This window comes from Doryrhamphus excisus, chromosome 18 (genome assembly GCF_030265055.1).
Source record: "Doryrhamphus excisus isolate RoL2022-K1 chromosome 18, RoL_Dexc_1.0, whole genome shotgun sequence".
NCBI classification, from domain to species: domain Eukaryota; kingdom Metazoa; phylum Chordata; class Actinopteri; order Syngnathiformes; family Syngnathidae; genus Doryrhamphus; species Doryrhamphus excisus.
This window is the reverse complement of record NC_080483.1, coordinates 9,852,771-9,870,441: the sequence shown is the minus strand read 5'-3', so window position 1 is coordinate 9,870,441 and position 17,671 is coordinate 9,852,771. Positions and strand designations below refer to the sequence as shown.

Here is a 17,671-nt window from a genome sequence, read left to right as displayed (position 1 = left end):
CTAAATTGTCCATAGTAATTGATTGTTTTTATCTATATGTGCCCTGTGATTGGCTGGCGACCAGTCCAGGGTGTACCCTGCCTGAACACAGCTGGGATACCTGCGACCCTAGTGAGAATAAGCTGTATAGAAGACGGATGGACAATAAAATGCATAACATGGATTTAAAAATATTCAAATTCCCCCAAAAAAGATGGGGTAAAGAAACTGTTAGTTACTAACTTTTTTTGTCACTAATCCAATAAAGAAATTCAGATGAAAACCAAAAAGTAAAAAAAAAAACTATTATTTTTTCCCATCAGACATGTAAATCCTATAAATTTGCTCCACACACCAAATAATATTAACAATTAACATACATTTGTACAAAAATATGTGCATGTTTTTTTGTACAAATACAATAAATGATGACTGAAATAGACGGATGAACATCATCACTTTTAACTTTACTGAAGACCTGCCACAGGGATGCTCTTTCACTCTAGTCCGTTAACAAACTTAATTTTCAAGAGTTGATGGTTCGACGTGTATGCATGCTTGCTCACTTGAACTTCAGCAGCAGCTACAGTACAATCACCATTACACACACTGGCCCAGCTCACTATCTGTAATGTTCATTCATTTTCTACCGCTTTTCCTCACAAGGGTCGTGGGGGTGCTGGAGCCTATCCCAGCTGTCTTCGGGCGAGAGGCGGGGTACACCCTGGACTGGTCGCCAGCCAATCACAGGGCACATATAGACAAACAACCATTCACACTCACATTCATACCTATGGACAATTTGGAGTCGCCAATTAACCTAGCATGTTTTTGGAATGTGGGAGGGAACTGGAGTACCCGGAGAAAACCCACGCATGCACGGGGAGAACATGAAAACTCCACACAGAGGGTGGAATTGAACCCTGGTCTCCCAGCTGTGAGGTCTGCGCGCTCACCACTCTTGATCGCCGTGCAGCCCACTATCTGTAATGTGTCTCTGTTAAACCATTCCCCCTGCAACGTGTGTTAAAAGGTTCACACATTGTAAGAGTCGTTCACTTTGCTGTGAGTTCTTTCTTGAATTCTTGTGACTTATTACTCAGCAGTCCTGAATAGAAAAAAAAGCCCCAGATTCGTCTAACGTTCAGAGATATGCTGTGCGTTTGTGGAGGAAGAAAAAGAAAGAAACCATGTTGTTCATTGTTCTATGTGCCTTCAACAAACAAATAAACCATCCACACACAATAAAGATGATTTAAGACTTTCCTGACTGGAATCTGTCTGTAGTGTCCTGGACACACTTTGTTTGTGTTTAGTTTGTTGATGCTAGTATAATAATATGTATGTATAATGTATAATAATCAAGACAGTGTACGGAAATAAGACATTTCTGACAATAATTTTCATCAAAAAAACCCAATCCTATGAAAACCGGGGTGTAAGAAAAGCGAGGTTCCAATGCCAATACCGACTACAAAACGTTCATAGAGTGAACGGAAAAGTGGAAAATTTGTCCGATCCAAGGAATGCATGGCAAATGGCCTGAAACAACAAAATTCAAAGCAAATCTTGAAGGCAAAACAAGAAAACCGAAGGCATCACGAGGCTATTTTTGGAGCGCACAATGAATTGCACTGTGAATTGTTTATACATCTTAACGCTTCCATGTTGTCAGACAACAGAAGCGCCGGCGGCCGATCCTTAATCAAACACACACAAGCGTCCAGTGAGAGAAAAGAGCAGGAGAGAAAATAGAGAGGAGGCTGTATCTGACATTACAGCGCTGCTCCAAAAATAGCTCCCCGGCGCCCTAGCCTCCAGCTTGGTTGTCATGGCGACAGAACCACATGTGCTATAAATAGACAATCGGCTCCAAATCTTGTGCGGCGGGAGCAAGGCCAGCGAGACAGGAGAGACAGACATGGAGGCAGAGAGGAGGAGAGAAGGAACGACAGAAGGAAGGAAGGAAGGAAGGAAGAAGAAGTGAGGCAGCCATAAAGACAAAATGAAAGGGAGACTGTAATTTCAGCAAGGATACAAAAAAAAACTGACACCAGCAAATATTTTGGCCACTTCCAAACAGATCTGACCACCATCTGCACAAATTCATGAGTTGAGAAGAAGTCCTAGTTTAAGTTTTGGAGGACACAAATGAAGGCAACAGTCCAGTCTCATCACTTTGTGTCCTTGTCACATGTTCCATCACTGTAGTACTAATATATTCCTAATCAGATGTTTCACGAGGTACAGTGGAGTGCTGGAGCTTTGAATCCAGCAGATGTCACTGTCTCACTAGTCAATTCACTTAACATTTTCCAGCAGGAAGATGCGTTGACAAGACGTGATTATGTGTAACTGCAAATGTGGTTACATGCAATACTGGCCTTGTATTGGCTTGGTCGGTCTCGGGCTGATACTGGCAAGCGGGGGCATGATACTGGGCCTGATACCAGACAAACCATGTGATGATCTTATCACATACTATTTAATCATGAGCTTATTATCACATACTATTTAATATTTACTATTATACTAATATTTACTATACTATTTACTATTTAACCGTTGACATGTTGACAAGAGCACAGACGGCAGCAAAACAAACGCTGTGTGTTCACGCTTGTGTGCTGTTCTCTGATTGGTTGTTTCACGGGCACGATACCAGAGCAGCGCGCTCTGAGTGGACAGCTACGGGGGCTGAAACTGGACATGGTTAAACTCTATATTTTATCAGTATCACTGCCCTGGGCTTTGACACAGTATCATTTCGACATTTTCCCGTATCATTCATGGGCGGTTTCTAGGGTACAGGGACAATTAATACTGTAGTATGTGATAATGAAATTTCCTCCACCCCTTACACCCCTTACTAATTAACTGTTTTTAAGGCACCATTATGCTACAGTATAATAATAATAATACATTTTATTTGTATAGCACTTTTCAAAATACAAATACAAATAAATTCAAATACGCTTTACAGAAAAAATTGAGTTGAATAAAAGCAAGTAAAAGATACATTAAAATACAACATTCATTCGTTTATACACAGCTAAAACATAGGTAAAAGCAGGGCATATATAGTTACTACACCAGCCCTTCTGCAGGGTCTGAGCTTGTGACTTGCAATTCTCTGCCAAAACACTAGGGGCAGTGTATTACTGACTGTGAACAAACCAAAACTTTGGTTGACTAGCTGCTTCCTGTGTAGTAGAATTGAACAATGGCAACTGAAGCGAACTAATTGACATGGAGAGTGAGTCAATTTTCTACATACTGTAGAAACATGCGTTCAAATTAAAAGTGGTGCTTAAAGCAGGAGGGAAGAACACGAAAGGCTTCATACTGGAAATTATGTATTTTAAAAAAGCCGACCAATCACAGCTGTGTGGTCCGTGTCAACAATTTTCTAGAGGTGCACTTTGTGTTAACCGATGAAGGAGGGGTCTAGCTCCAACCCTTAGGTACCTAGTTCGACAAAGGCGCAAAGTTAATTAGTACCCAACTGTACTTTTACGTGGAAACAAGCCTTCTTGCAACTTCGTCTTCCTCTTTTCCCTTTGGAAGACTAAAATGCCTAAAGCGCCATTTTAAAAAGCATGTGTACTGTATATGTGGTTGTGTTGCTGTTGACCAAAGTTCAACAATCTCATTTAACGGCAACAACTTTCATCGATAATTCTCGAGTTTGTCCCCCTCTCTCTCTCGACACACACTCGTTCATTCTTTTTCTTTCTGCAACCCGCCTGAGCTAAAAATAGAACTCTCCCCTCTCTCTAGTTCTCTGCTTCTTCTCCGTTTACATAAGTACACAGAGAGAGGAGAGGCGGGAAGGGGGAGTGGAGGACTTCCGGTCTGGCCACCCAGCCGAGGATCGGATCCATAATGGAGAAAACAATGTTGGAGAAGACATAGAAGGCATAAGTAGACGTGAAGGGGCACACTTGGTGATAATACAAAAAAAAAAAAGAGTTAAGAGCTAAAAAGGAAATTAATGTCTGATCCAGAATTTGGCTGCTTGGGGCCTAAAGTCATGCAACAACTCCCAAGTTGTTCCAGTTTGTGGCTACAGAGTTACCGTGCTTCAGTCAAATTTCGGTGTGGGCCCAGGGTCAAACAGGAGGAGTGCATGTTATTTATCGCTAAAGGAAACTTTGTCAGCCCCCAAAAAATAATGTATAAATGATTGCTGTTTCGTGGTTGACTATGGTGTATTATTAGTCAAAAAGTATCTAAAAACAAAGTGAGTGTCAGATGTCCCACAATAGTGTATTGGAAATGTGTGCAAAATCTTGCCTTGTTGCTGGAATTTAGAAGGTTTAAGTGGTTTTACTAAGCCCTACTAGGAATATACCTTTTTGTGTGTCTGTAGCTTTAATGCTAATGGACTGTGTTTGAGTGTGTGTCTCCAAGAAGCAAAATTGTGCACTTTAACCACTTTTTACATAGACTGTAAGTAAGCACTTCATTCATTCATTCATTCATTTTCTACCGCTTTTTCCTCACGAGGGTCGCGTGGGGTGCTGGAGCCTATCCCAGCTGTCTTGGGGCGAGAGGCCGGGTACACCCTGGACTGGTCGCCAGCCAATCACAGGGCACATATAGACAAACAACCATTCACACTCACATTCATACCTATGGACAATTTGGAGTTGCCAATTAACCTAGCATGTTTTTGGAATGTGGGAGGAAACCGGAGTACCCGGAGAAAACCCACGCATGCACGGGGAGAACATGCAAACTCCACACAGAGATGGCCGAGGGTAGAATTGAACCCTGGGCTCCTATGCTAGTGTAACAAAATGGTGATACGGGTATATCAAACTATGGCAATACTTGAAAGGTGACTCGGTTCAGTAAAAAAAAAAAAAGTTTGTTGCATTCATTCATTTAGTTGGGGAGGTGGAGCCTGGAACCTAGGTGGGGTACACCCTGGACTGGTCGCCAGCCAATCGCAGGGCACATATAGACAAACAACCATTCACACTCACATTCATACCTATGGACAATTTGGAGTCGGCAATTAACCTAGCATGTTTTTGGAATGTGGGAGGAAACCCACGCACGCATGAGGAGAACATGCAAACTCCACACAGAGATAGCCGAGGGTGGAATCGAACTCGGGTCTCCTAGCTGTGTGGTCTGCACGCTAACCACTCGCCCAAGTTTATTGTACTTTTCTTAAAATGAATGTTAAAATCTTGTCTTGTTGTTGTGAACCCTATCTTGTGCATCATCTCGTGTCATGAGTTGGGTGTCTTGTGATACTATTCTAGTGCTCCCATGCGCTAACCCACTTTGATGAAAACATAATTCGTTCGTAATTTATTCAATTCCACATTTTGCAAAAGCGACATTGGCACAATCTTCTCACCAAAAGTCACAACCGTGACATCCAATGAGGGCGAAAGGACACACAAAACACAAAGGAGGGAAGGGAAGAATGTCAACCATTTGCACGTGCGTGAGCACACGAGCACATGCATGCTGCACACGCCTGTAGCAGCAAGCCTCCGCCCTCAATACCCTCATGTGACCAGCGAATGCCTTCAAGTGTGGGGGAGGACACGGAAACATTGAGTTAAGAAACGTCAATAGAATCTATCATCAATAGGAATAACTCAGCTACATGCAGGGGTGTCCAAGGTGTGGCCCATGTGTCATTATTGGTCCCCAGCTTCGAAATTGAAATATATTCATGATTAATAAGATACATTTTTTGATATAACAAAAAACTTGAGATGCAGCATCGGTATCAGTATTGGCGGATATCACTGGTGAATGATAAGTATTGGAATCGGCAGCATAGAGCACCCTTTGTTGTTAGCATTAGCTCGTCAATAGAATACACCAAAGCTCAAAAGGTGTGAAAGCTGGTACTTCACCCAATGGTGCAGATATACAAGACAGAAAAGCCAACCCTGACTTGTGTGATATCAAAGTCAGAAGGATGCATCATCTGGTAACCATGGCGATGTAACAGATCTACCAGCAGTCTGTCTTGATGACAAGTAGCCGCATTAAAATTAACACCAGCTCTGGTGCTGATTCTTAGTCAAGCTGCAAACACATTGCTTCTGCTGCTGGAAATAACTTCCCTCAAAACCCTCAGCTGAAAATAGTGCCCCACCAAAAGCACTACTAACCTGACTTAACGCTAGTGCAGCTGCTATGGGAATCCTTTCAATAATAATTGTTTTTGCTTTTTGTAGAGGTGTTCTTTTCCATGAGAGTCTTGCATGCAGAGGCTCAATTCACCCTGGTACACATCTTATGGTTTTTACACTGTCTCAAACACACGGCCCGCGGGCCAAATGTGGCCCGCAGGACACTAGTTTGAGGCCCCCGCCTTGATACGAAAGTTTAATGTTAGTGCGGCCCGCGCAAGTTTGATATGGATGCTGTATGGTATCATGTACCCAGAAAAAATTATTACGTTTGATTAATGTTCATGTTAAAGGTTAAATAACTGTTAATAGTTATCCTCCCTATCCGTGTGGAAGTGGTAAGTTTTTGATTTTTTAAGTTTAAAGGAAATAACTTGGAGGCTACTGTTTAGGTCGCTAGCTCTCTAGTTTGCGAGTTAGCATGTGTCTCAAGACCCTGCAGTTGCGCAATATGTTGTATATAAAAAGAGTATAAATGCGACTATAGTCGTGTTTTGTCATGTCTACAGGGCTCTAATAATGCTTTGCTCATTTTAATCTGAAAAAAATAATTTGTCTACCAACTATATGTGGTTTCTTAAGTTTTTATTATTTGCTGTTTTATTATTATTATTTATTTATTACTGATTGATTGATTTTCTTTATTCTTGATTTGTTTATTTACTTTTCATCTTATTTTGTGCAGAATAATAAAAATTAAGATATTTGAGAACAGTGGAATGTTTTATCAGAGCTTTTATTGTAGAAAATCCTGAACCAAAGCACTGAAAAAGTTTGTATATTTTTCTGTTTTTAATAAATGCGTTTTTTTTTTGGGGGGGGGGGGGGGGGGGGGGGGGGCCTGATGCGGCCCAGTCTCACCCAGACCCTAGCTCCAGTGGCCCCCAAGTAAATTGAGTTTGAGACCCCTGCTGTAAAGCCTCCCTTCTTCAGGTAGTCCGGTTTCCGATGGAGTCAATGCATGCTAGGTTAATTGGCGACTCCAAATTGTCCATAGGTATGAATGTGAGTGTGAATGGTTGTTTGTCTATATGTGCCCTGTGATTGGCTGTCGACCAGCCCGGGGTGTACCGTGCCTCTTGCACGAAGACAGCTGGGATAGGCTCCAGTATGCCCGCGACCCTAGAGAGGATAAGCGGTATAGAAAATGGATACACTGGACAAGTGAAGTGTATATTACAGTTACGGTGTATATGTAAAAGTGGATAAAGTACACCACAGCGATTCTTGGAGACACAAACTTGTGAACACACGCAGCTCGTTAGCATTAAAGCACACAAAACTGAACGTTCCCAGCAGGGCTCCCAAAAATCACCGTAATTTCCAGACAATAGACCTCACCGGTATGTAAAAACCGGAAAACTGGCCTAATCATGTGAAACATCATGTGCTCATGTAAACCAGGTGACATGAAGCGATGCCACTTACTACTGTGCACAGTCGATGAGCTGATATTCGTTGGATCTTTCCCAGCAGGCCCGCACACCCTCGTCCTGCCAAAGGGTCTTTGCATGGTCATAAAACTCCTGGAGAGAGACACAAGAAAAGATAAGTGAAAAATGAAAGCATGACTAATAGTATGTGTGTTCTTTGAAGTAGGGTCTGCGTCCCCAAGTTTTAAGACCTCATCTCGGCCCGGAGGGGTTAGGACATGGGAGTCGGGGGGCAACGATGTTAAATGGGAGAAAAACGAAGATGGAGCAGGACTCAGAGGCAGGAAATAGAAGAGTTCACAGAGTTCATAACTTTAGAGGAAATGAAGAGCTTTGTGCTAACACAAAGCTTGGCTGTCACTGCACGAGGGCCTGCTATCTCCTCGCTATGATCTTTAGATACTCGCATACGATGCTGAGAGAGCACAATTGAGCCATTTTCAGGGCAAGGACTGCACTGTGCGCCCCCTCCCCAACTGTCTCAGCAGTAACATAGTTAACTGGCAGTTGCAGAAGTGTGGAAACGGGACGGCTGCCACAGACAGGAGTAAGAACCTTTCAAAATCAGCTGTACCGCCCTGGATGGGGCTCATGTTAGACACGATCAAGGACTTTAAATACAGGTATTTGGAGGCTATGTGCATACGTACAAAAGGTCATTTTAAAAACAGAAGCCTGAATAAAGTCATTTGGGGAAAGATAATGGCAACAAATAATAATAATTGTAGAAAAAGGGAAGCATACCTATAGATACATATAGTACAGTTTACAAAACTCACACAAAATAAATAAAATGATCTCAAATAAAGAGATAACTGTAATGGACCATGAACAAAAACATTCATTCATTCATTCATTCATTCATTCATTCATTTCGCAGGGGGGTGCTGAAGCCTGTCCCAGCTGTCTTCGGGCGAGAGGCGGGGTACACCCTGGACTGGTTGCCAGCCAATCACAGGGCACATATAAACAAACAACCATTCACACTCACATTCATACCTATGGACAATTTGGAGTCGCCAATTAACCTAGCATGTTTTTGGAATGTGGGAGGAAAATGGAGTACCCGGAGAAAACCCACGCACGCACGGGGAGAACATGCAAACTCCACAAAGAGATGGCCGAGGGTGGAATTGAACTCGGGTCTCCGAACTGTGAGGCCTGCGTGCTAACCACTCGGTCGCCGTGCAGCCCAGAACACAACCAACAGAATACAAACAAACTTTTCCAAGTTTCTAAGCTGTGTCGTGTTCCGCAGCTCCAGCCCCCTTTCCTTTACCGGAAGAGGAGGCAAAATGGCTCTTTTCATGCTAAAGGTTGCTGACCCCTGGTTTAGTATCTCCTCCAGTGAGACCCATCAGGAGGGACAGGTCTCAGATCGGTCAATGTGATATGCAATACAATGCAATGACATTCTAGAGACGGTATCAGGACAAGACTTTGCTCTGCTTGCACAAAAACATGCACATGCTTAAACAGAAACTTTGCAGACTCATCTGTAGGCCATATCTACATGAACATAGATATTTTGTATATTTTCCCAACTTTCTCGTGTTAAGAGTTCTACAAAAATGACCACATAAAAGCATGTTCATGGGCTGTCACACCCATTTTGCCCCGATCAGAAGCTTGATGACTCACAGATGACTTGGTTGTTCATTGTACCGCATCTGTTCAACAACACAGTGAGATATTAGATTTTCAATGGCTGTATATTATCTTTAAAATCAGCCCACACTTACATGGAGCACAGGAAACAACATGAATGTTTTAAGATAGCAAGGCTCTTGCCTGCTATGAGCGTGCGTGCAGGCACATCTACCCGCGGCATGAAATGAAAACAACACCCGTAAGTCGATAACTTAATACGGTTGAAAGACGTGATATATTGTCCCTTGTTTCTTATGACACACAAATTCAAATTCAACAACTTTTAAGTGCTTGAATAAGAATGTTTTCTGTATGTTAAACATTTAGTGAAGAACAGGAAGTATAAGTACCCCACAATATAGTCACGCGTCTAGTCAGTAAACACATACAATACAGCCCATCCTTAGGGTTGTGGAGTCATGGATAGGGATAGCGGCAAGTTGAAACCAGAGCTTTAAAAACCCTCTTCTGTGGTTAAAGTTTCCTGGTTGGAAATACGTAAGCAGACAAAGATGAGTGGATAAGATGAAAACAGTGTGCTGTCCTTGAGAAACCGGGCTACAAACTTTTAAAAAGGTGCAAAAAGGAATTTGCACTTTCAAAAAAAGAACCCTTGTGCACTATTATATGTTATTTTTTGTCAATTATATTTTAATGAAAATGTAGTTTGTTGGATTTTATTGAATAATCTACGAGCAGTTTGCAATTTTTAGGTAAAAAAAAAACAAAAAACAACCAGTCCAGGGTGTACCCCGCCTCCAGCCCGAAGACAGCTGGGATAGGCTCCAGCATACCCACTAACTCAGTGAGGATAAGAGGTAGAAAATGGATGGATGGAACAAACAGGTTGTTTACAGAAGAGGGAAGCAGATTGATGTATTTGTATATTTGTACAAAAAAACACAAATTCAACATTGTAAACTAATATTGAACTTGAAACACCTTGTAAAAGCAGTCCAAAATAAAAATTCACACAAGGATTATGGGTAATGGGCAAAAGTCCAAAAAACGTGAAGCTAGGGCTCGGTAGGTAATTCCACAATAAATATAATTCTCAAATAAAAACATTTTGTACTTTGAAGATGCTAAAAACTCTCAAAAGTAGGTCAATATATGCTAAGCTACCATAAGAAAATCTACATATTAATGTATTAGAATAATAAATAATAATGAGGAAAAAGCGGTAGAAAATGAATGAATGAAATAAAAAATAAAAAATAAAAAATAAAAAATAAAAAATAAAAAATAAAAAATAAAAAATAAAAAATAAAAAATAAAAAATAAAAAATAAAAAATAAAAAATAAAAAATAAAAAATAAAAAAATGTCATGGATTACTTTAATTTTATTTTTACAATATGCCAAGGGTCAACAAAAAATTTGCTGTAGGTTGAAAATGTCCCCCAGGTCATACTTTGGATGCTCATGGTTTACGGCGTTGTTTTGCCATGACACCACATAAAGGCAACACTATGTCATCTTCACAGTGCGCTCTGCTGACATTTTATTATGCTGCTTAACATTTGAATATTGGCTTTTGCAGCCGACATCGTTTTCAGACCGCCTGTTGTTGCTTGTTTGTGCTTATTCAAATGTAGTTTCCCATTCTTTTACATCTTTATCTACTTAGTAATATAGAGTGGGAGCAGTGGATTAACATCACAACCAAGCAGAATTTAGAGACTCACTGATAAACTCATGTGGAACATCTCTTTACATCCACATGACGGCAGGAAATAAGTATAACATCATCACTGAAGTGATGGGAATCCCTCAGAGGTGGCAAGCAAGCAAAAGGATGTGTCCCATGAGACCCATTTAGGGGGTCATTACAGACAATCCACGCTAATAGGCGGGCGACGACCTCTCAGGTGAGAAGCTCATTCAATCGACAGGCTCCTGAGACGGGCTGCTAATTAGAGCCTCACTTGACAGAGAGACTCACCTGTAGTAGCAGCAGCAGCACACCTGGCCTGGTACCTCCACGACATGTAAACACAGGGCCATCATAAGGCCAACATCTCCCTAGGACTATGTATGACTATGTATGGCATGGATGAATCATACATAGCCTGGAATACTACATCCTGTACATACATGTACTAAGCTACACATACAGTCTCATAACATGACCAACATGTCCGTATGGCCAGTAATTGTCTTTTGTGCATTTTGCTGGTAACAGATTTGGGCAAAATGTCAATTTTTTTCAGACTCCTATGCGTCTACAATTCCTATCTTTTCTTGTTAATGTATGCTTCTTTGTTTTATTTTATATTTTGTTTCTACAATGTGTCGTTCACTAGCCCATAAAAAATGTGGCCCACAAATGGCGAGCTGCATTTTGGACATCCCTGGTTTACATATTTCACATAGATAAAGCAGTGTTAACAAATGGGTGTGTCCATGCTGTTTTCGGGGCACTATCAGACAAAGAAGCTGGCTGCCGGCTTCCAAAGTGGTGCACACACATCGGCTTGGTGGAGCCGCAGCGCTCCAATCACAAGCCTCTTATGACCGCTTGTTGATGAGCAGGAAAGAAACTTGTCTACTTGTCTATTTAGATTTATACCACATATTGAACGAATAACCAGTTCTTACAGCAGTTAGTCTTTTTGGCTTCGGACTGGACGACCACAGGTTCAAGTCTTGTTACAGATAGGAGTGGGTCAGTATGAGATTCTGACTGTATGATCACAGTTTCAAGGTATTTTGAAATATTTCATAGCATGGCGAGTGTGCAGGTCATAAATTGTCCACAATCTTTTTACAATGGTTGGATTATGTAAGGGCGGCACGGTGGTCTAGTGGTTAGCGCGCAGACCTCACAGCTAGGAGACCAGGGTTCAATTCCACCCTCGGCCATCTCTGTGTGGAGTTTGCATGTTCTCCCCGTGCATGCGTGGGTTTTTCCGGTTTCCTCTCACATTCCAAAAACATGCTAGGTTAATTGGCCACTCCAAATTGTCCATAGGTATGAATGTGAGTGTGAATGGTTGTTTGTCTATATGTGCCCTGTGATTGGCTGGCGACCAGTCCAGGGTGTACCCCGCCTCTCGCCCGAAGACAGCTGGGATAGGCTCCAGCAACCCCTGTGACCCTCGTGAGGAAAAGCGGTAGAAAATGAATGAATGGATTATGTATTTCATTTGCTTGCATAATCAAGTTTTATTTCCGTTTCCATGTGATGTGATTGTTGTTAGTAACTGTTGCTAAGTGGTTGTTGCTTGTTGTACAACGGCGAGTAAACGGTTTGACGGTTTGTACCAGTTATCCTCAACTGCCGCCGGAATTCTGAATCCCATCTCCACATTTGGTGACGGGTCGAGCAACAACATTGACAATGAATGACAACACGTTTGCCTTTATCAAATCCTCATACCATAGCAGACTTTGAAACCGGTAACCGACCAATGCCTATCTGCAGACATTGCTATTAATTACAGCATATTACTATCCTCTCAGTGATGTTTTGTATGCAAATGTGCCAAATGTTTCAAGGAGTTGTTATGGCTTACCGACGGAAACTCGAAATCCTTCTGGTTGATTTGATTTTGGACATAGTCGATGCGGGGCTGGTTAGCAGGGCAGGCTAGCTGGCACGGCGGTGTGAGCGTACTCATGGCGGACACGATGGTCTGGATGGATAGAGTAGAGGTTGTTTCATAATAACATGTAGTACATTTTGACATAGAAGGAAAAAATAGAATAGAAAGATCTCTTACCTCTATAGCTTCTTTAATGTTGTTTTTAATGTCATGAATTTTCTGCTTTTTTTCCCTGTGAACAACAAACAAAAGTCAGACGAGAGTCAACATGTTGCAATACACATGATAAAATATTAAGAGAAAAAGTTCTTTCTCCAAGGAGAAAGAGTTGTAATTTTACTTTGTAATATCATGAAAAAAAACAAAAGAAAGTGTTTTTTGGAAAATTAGATTACAGGAAAAAAAGTGATATTATGGGAATAAAGTCGAAATATTACAAGAAACCAGTAATAAACTTGCCACAACCCAATGCCACAGACAGATTGCTGTCCTGTGGGTAACACTGCACCATGACTCTCATTCATTCATTCTTTCCTTCCTTCCAACTTTACATGCATTACAGACGGCAAACACACTTGGGGACGTGATACGTCGCTAGGCCAGAGCGCTTGAAGGCACTGTGAGGACGGACACATGATGAGGCTCATCCTTTCAAGGAAAAGTGACAACTCAAGAACAGATAAATGTGACTTTTGTTTCATTCGCATCTACTTGGTTTCAAGTTTTAGGAAACTCACAAGACAAGAGAGGGGTGGGGTGATTTGACCTGCAGCCATGTTTGTGGGAAAGCTGAAAGAAATAACACTTTCTTCTTGGGTCACGCAAAATCTTGTCGTATTACTCCAAAACATTTGACTTAAATGCTGACATGATGAGAATGCATCTTACATAAGACTGTACTGGCTTTTTCAAGACATTAAACATTATTATATGGTATTTATTGTGCAGTTTTCAAGCAAAATGTCAACCCTAATGTGACTTCAGCTTCCCAAAAAACAAATGTTTTGATTTTAGTGTTTTTTTGTGATGGCAAAGAGGAAAAGTGTGATGATAACCACAGAAGGGAAAACAACAGTGGTCAACAAAAGGGTCAGTGTAATACGAGCAAAATAAACGTTTGTATTATTAGATGTGGTTAATTTCTCTTTAGAACTGCAATGATTAATCTGTGATTAATCAATTATTCAATTAAATGACACCTATTTTGGTAATCAATTAATCGTTTCATTTAAAAATGTACTGTATCTGATTTCTGCCTCTCAAAAGTGACTATTTTTTAATTTCCTTAGTCATCCATGAAAGCAGATCTATTATTTTTGTGTTTCAGGTAAAACAAGTTAGTCACACACTACAATAGTTACTAGTTACTTTTGGAGTGGACTAACTCAGTTACTTTTTTTGAGAAGTTACTAGTAACTATAACTAATTACTTTTTTTTAAAGTAATGTGCCCAACACTGTTTATTTGTTATTTCTTATTTATTTATTGATGATGCACAGTCATCATGTATCAGTATGTGCCAGCGACTTGTAGTTTGTCAGTTTTTACTTCTCTAATTTTGGAGGGAGAATTTCCTCTTCCTCGCCCTCTTTGCTATGATTTTTGATATGATTTTGAGGAGGGAAAAATTCCATTCATGCATTCTTAAAGGGATTGCTGCTAAGAGGCAGAAATTATGAAATGTGTGTTTCTGTTTTTTTTATCTGATTCATCGAAAAAAAATAATCAACCGATTAATCTGTAATTAAAATAATCCTTAGTTGCAGCCCTACATGTCTTTAACTTCTTTGAAGTTAATAATATCTTCAAAACTCTACAGTTAATAAAACTTTTATGTTATTATGTGGAAGCCTGGAACAAACTAAGAATAAATTTAATCTTAAGAAGCATTGCCTCTTCTAATAATAAAATTTAATAAAAACATTTAACACCAAATTCCGTCAGTTTGTGCTCTTTAATCACGATATAAAGAGGAATCGGATAAAAAAAAAATGAATGAGAGTCATAATGGTATCTCAAAATGGTTGCTTATAAATGTCACAGTGCTTCAGTCATGAGGTGCTGTTAAGTGTCCCTTTGCTGATAAATCTAGGAGTTGTTGTATTCGGTGCATTAAGTACTAAAAGCACTGTAGCACAGTTCTGGGAAAATCAGCTGTAGGGGCTGGTAGAGGACATCAAAAAAAAAAGGAATGCAACTCACTCTGAGTTAAAGCCATTGACGTGCAATATTCGCATCTGCTTGACTATCGTGCTTTTCCCAGATTCGCCAGCCCCTGAAAACACAAAGAGTAAAGACAGTCAAGATGGAGAAGTTGGGAGACCAGAAAGATGCAGATGTCATTCAAATGCTTACATAGATACATAGATTTATGTATGTAATACAGTTCAGAAGAGAAATGTATGCTGTGTTGTAGTGATTGCTCATTTACAGTATATGACAAGAGTACAACACGTGTAGTAAAAGCACCCAGTTGTTGTTAATACTACAGTAAACCTCGGATATATCGGATTCAATTGTTCTCACTGGTTTTGTCCGATATAAGCGAAATCCGTTATATGCGTATACCGGAAAATGTCCGTTTTACGCATATATCGGATTTATATCCGGTATATGCGTAAATCGGATTTTATCCGTTATAAAAAGGCACTTCCTTGACTATGTTTCCAATGTACCTGGACGCGCAGGCAATGTTGCAAACGCTGCAAATGACGTCGTATAGCGGCCTGTCACGATTCAGCGAATCGGAGCGCCACAATGCGGCCATCTGATATATGCAAGGGAAATTTAATGGAAATGCATTGGAACGGGACTGGAGATTTTGTCTGAAATAGGCGAAATCCGTTATAAAAAATCCGATATATGCAATGAATTTTTATTGGAAATGCATTACAGAAAAATCGGTTCTTTTTTATCTGTCCGTTGTGAGCGAATTTCCGATATATCCGAGGTTTACTGTAGTTGGAGTTCTACTCCAGTCCTGTAGGTGGCAGTGATAAGTCATAACTAACAGCTGAAGAGGGAGCTACATTTTCTATAGCAATTGTCCTCATTAGGCTTATGGTTAAACTGGAGCCTATCCCAGCTGGCTTTGGGCAAGAGCCAGAGCACATCCTGGCATGGTCACCAGCCAATCACAAAGCACATATAAACAAACATGCACCCTCACATTCACACCTATGGACAATTTAATCTCTCTAATTAACCTAACATAGATAATTTTGGAATGTAGAATGAAGCCAGAGTACCCAAACAAACCCGTGCATGTACAAGAATAACATGAATACGCCACACACAGATGTGGAGATTCGAACCCTGGTCAGGTCAACATTCTAACCACCATGCGGCTGCCACATTTTCTAATGACAATGCATTAAAAAAATTAAGAAATACCAAATTATTATTACTTTAGCAAAATTCCAGGCTTTAAGGGTGTCTACTTCATCACATTTCATGCACATTGGTTAGCTTCATTTGGACTCATACTGGCATAAAAACAAACACTTTGTGCTTAGAGGAGGAAATAGGAGCAAATATTGGTGCTCACAAAAACATAACAGGAATTAGGCCAGGGTTCTCCAACCTCCAGAATGATTCTAATTTAGTAAAAGAACCGCACAAATATCTGCAGATTATAACTTTTTTTTAATGGACGCTAGTGTCTGTGCATCCTTTCTGAACTAAATAACTAATGAAGCATCAATGTAAACACTACAAGGACATGTTTAAAATCAAACAGGTGATTCACATGTTCAACGTCTTGACGGGCAGGGGTGGGCAGACTATAGATGAGATAAACACTACTTTAACCTTAGTCCATCTGGAATTATTTGTCTTATTTTATCTGTGAAAGTGTCATACAATCTGCCATTTGCGCTTGTGTCCGTTTTACGTGAGCTCTTTTAACATCACACAACATTAAATCATGAAACTGAATTTGACTGATTTTGTTTTACTAAATAATGAAGGATAAAATATTGACTATTAAAGAGTATGTGAAGGTCCCTCCATTTTTACTTCCCAGACACAGCAGTGGGTATTCTTAATTTGTTGACTTGTGTTTGTTTGGCACCATGGGTGAGGTACTTGTCTGGATGGCTGCTTGTGAAAATCTACTTAAACCATGAAAAGGTTGTTTCGGATTGACTGACTGACTATTTGCAAGTCGTGTTGGCAGCTCGCATGTTAAAAGTTTAAATAAAATACTTTGGAAGCAAACTACAGCCCCTGACCCCTGCAAAAGAAAAAGATCTTCTATCTGACAGGGGCGCTTTGTTGTTTTGGGGGAAAAAAATAGTCAAAGATCCTCTATGTGACAATCTGCAAAACTGTCAAAAATTCTCTACATGATAGGAATGATTGTTTTGTAGGGTCTACTACAAAAAATCATTAGTCAAAGATCCTTTATACAACAGGAGCGCTCTGCTGTTTTTACGTACAGACAGTAAAAACTGTAGGCAAGTGTTTTTTTTTTAACAACTAGCGGCATAAATACTCATCAAAGATTCTCTATAAGGCATGAGTGCTTTTACGGACAAGCTGCAAAAATGCTAGTCAAAGATCCTGTATATGACAAGAGACTATATTAAAGATCTTTTGTAAGCAGGAGTGATCTGCTTTACTATAGAAATATTAAAGATCCTCTATAAGCAGCAATGATGTGCTGTTCTTATGGATCTACTGCAAAAATCATTAGTCAAAGAGCCTCTATAAGACAGGAACGCTCTTCTGTTTTTAAGTACCGACAGCAAAAACTGTAGTCAAATGTTTTTTTTTTTAACAACTAGCGGCATAAACACTCGTCAAAGATCCTCTTTAAGGCGAGTGCTCTGCTGTTTTTAAGTACAAGCTGCAAAAATGCTAGTCAAAGATCCTGTATATGACAAAAGACTTTA

The 17,671-nt window shown here is 40.3% G+C and overlaps 1 protein-coding gene across 1 annotated transcript in view; it reads right to left on the bottom strand.

The window, feature by feature from the left end:
- LOC131105858 (guanine nucleotide-binding protein G(s) subunit alpha-like) overlaps window positions 1–17,671 on the bottom strand; it is a 30,434-nt gene that overhangs the window by 10,528 nt on the left and 2,235 nt on the right. Inside the window, exons 2-5 of the mRNA XM_058054278.1 lie at window positions 14,979–15,051; window positions 12,954–13,008; window positions 12,747–12,866; window positions 7,575–7,672 (exon numbers count right to left, since the gene is read on the bottom strand). Of these exons, the coding sequence (XP_057910261.1) occupies window positions 7,575–7,672; window positions 12,747–12,866; window positions 12,954–13,008; window positions 14,979–15,051 (346 nt within the window). The remainder of the gene's footprint in view (window positions 1–7,574; window positions 7,673–12,746; window positions 12,867–12,953; window positions 13,009–14,978; window positions 15,052–17,671) is intronic.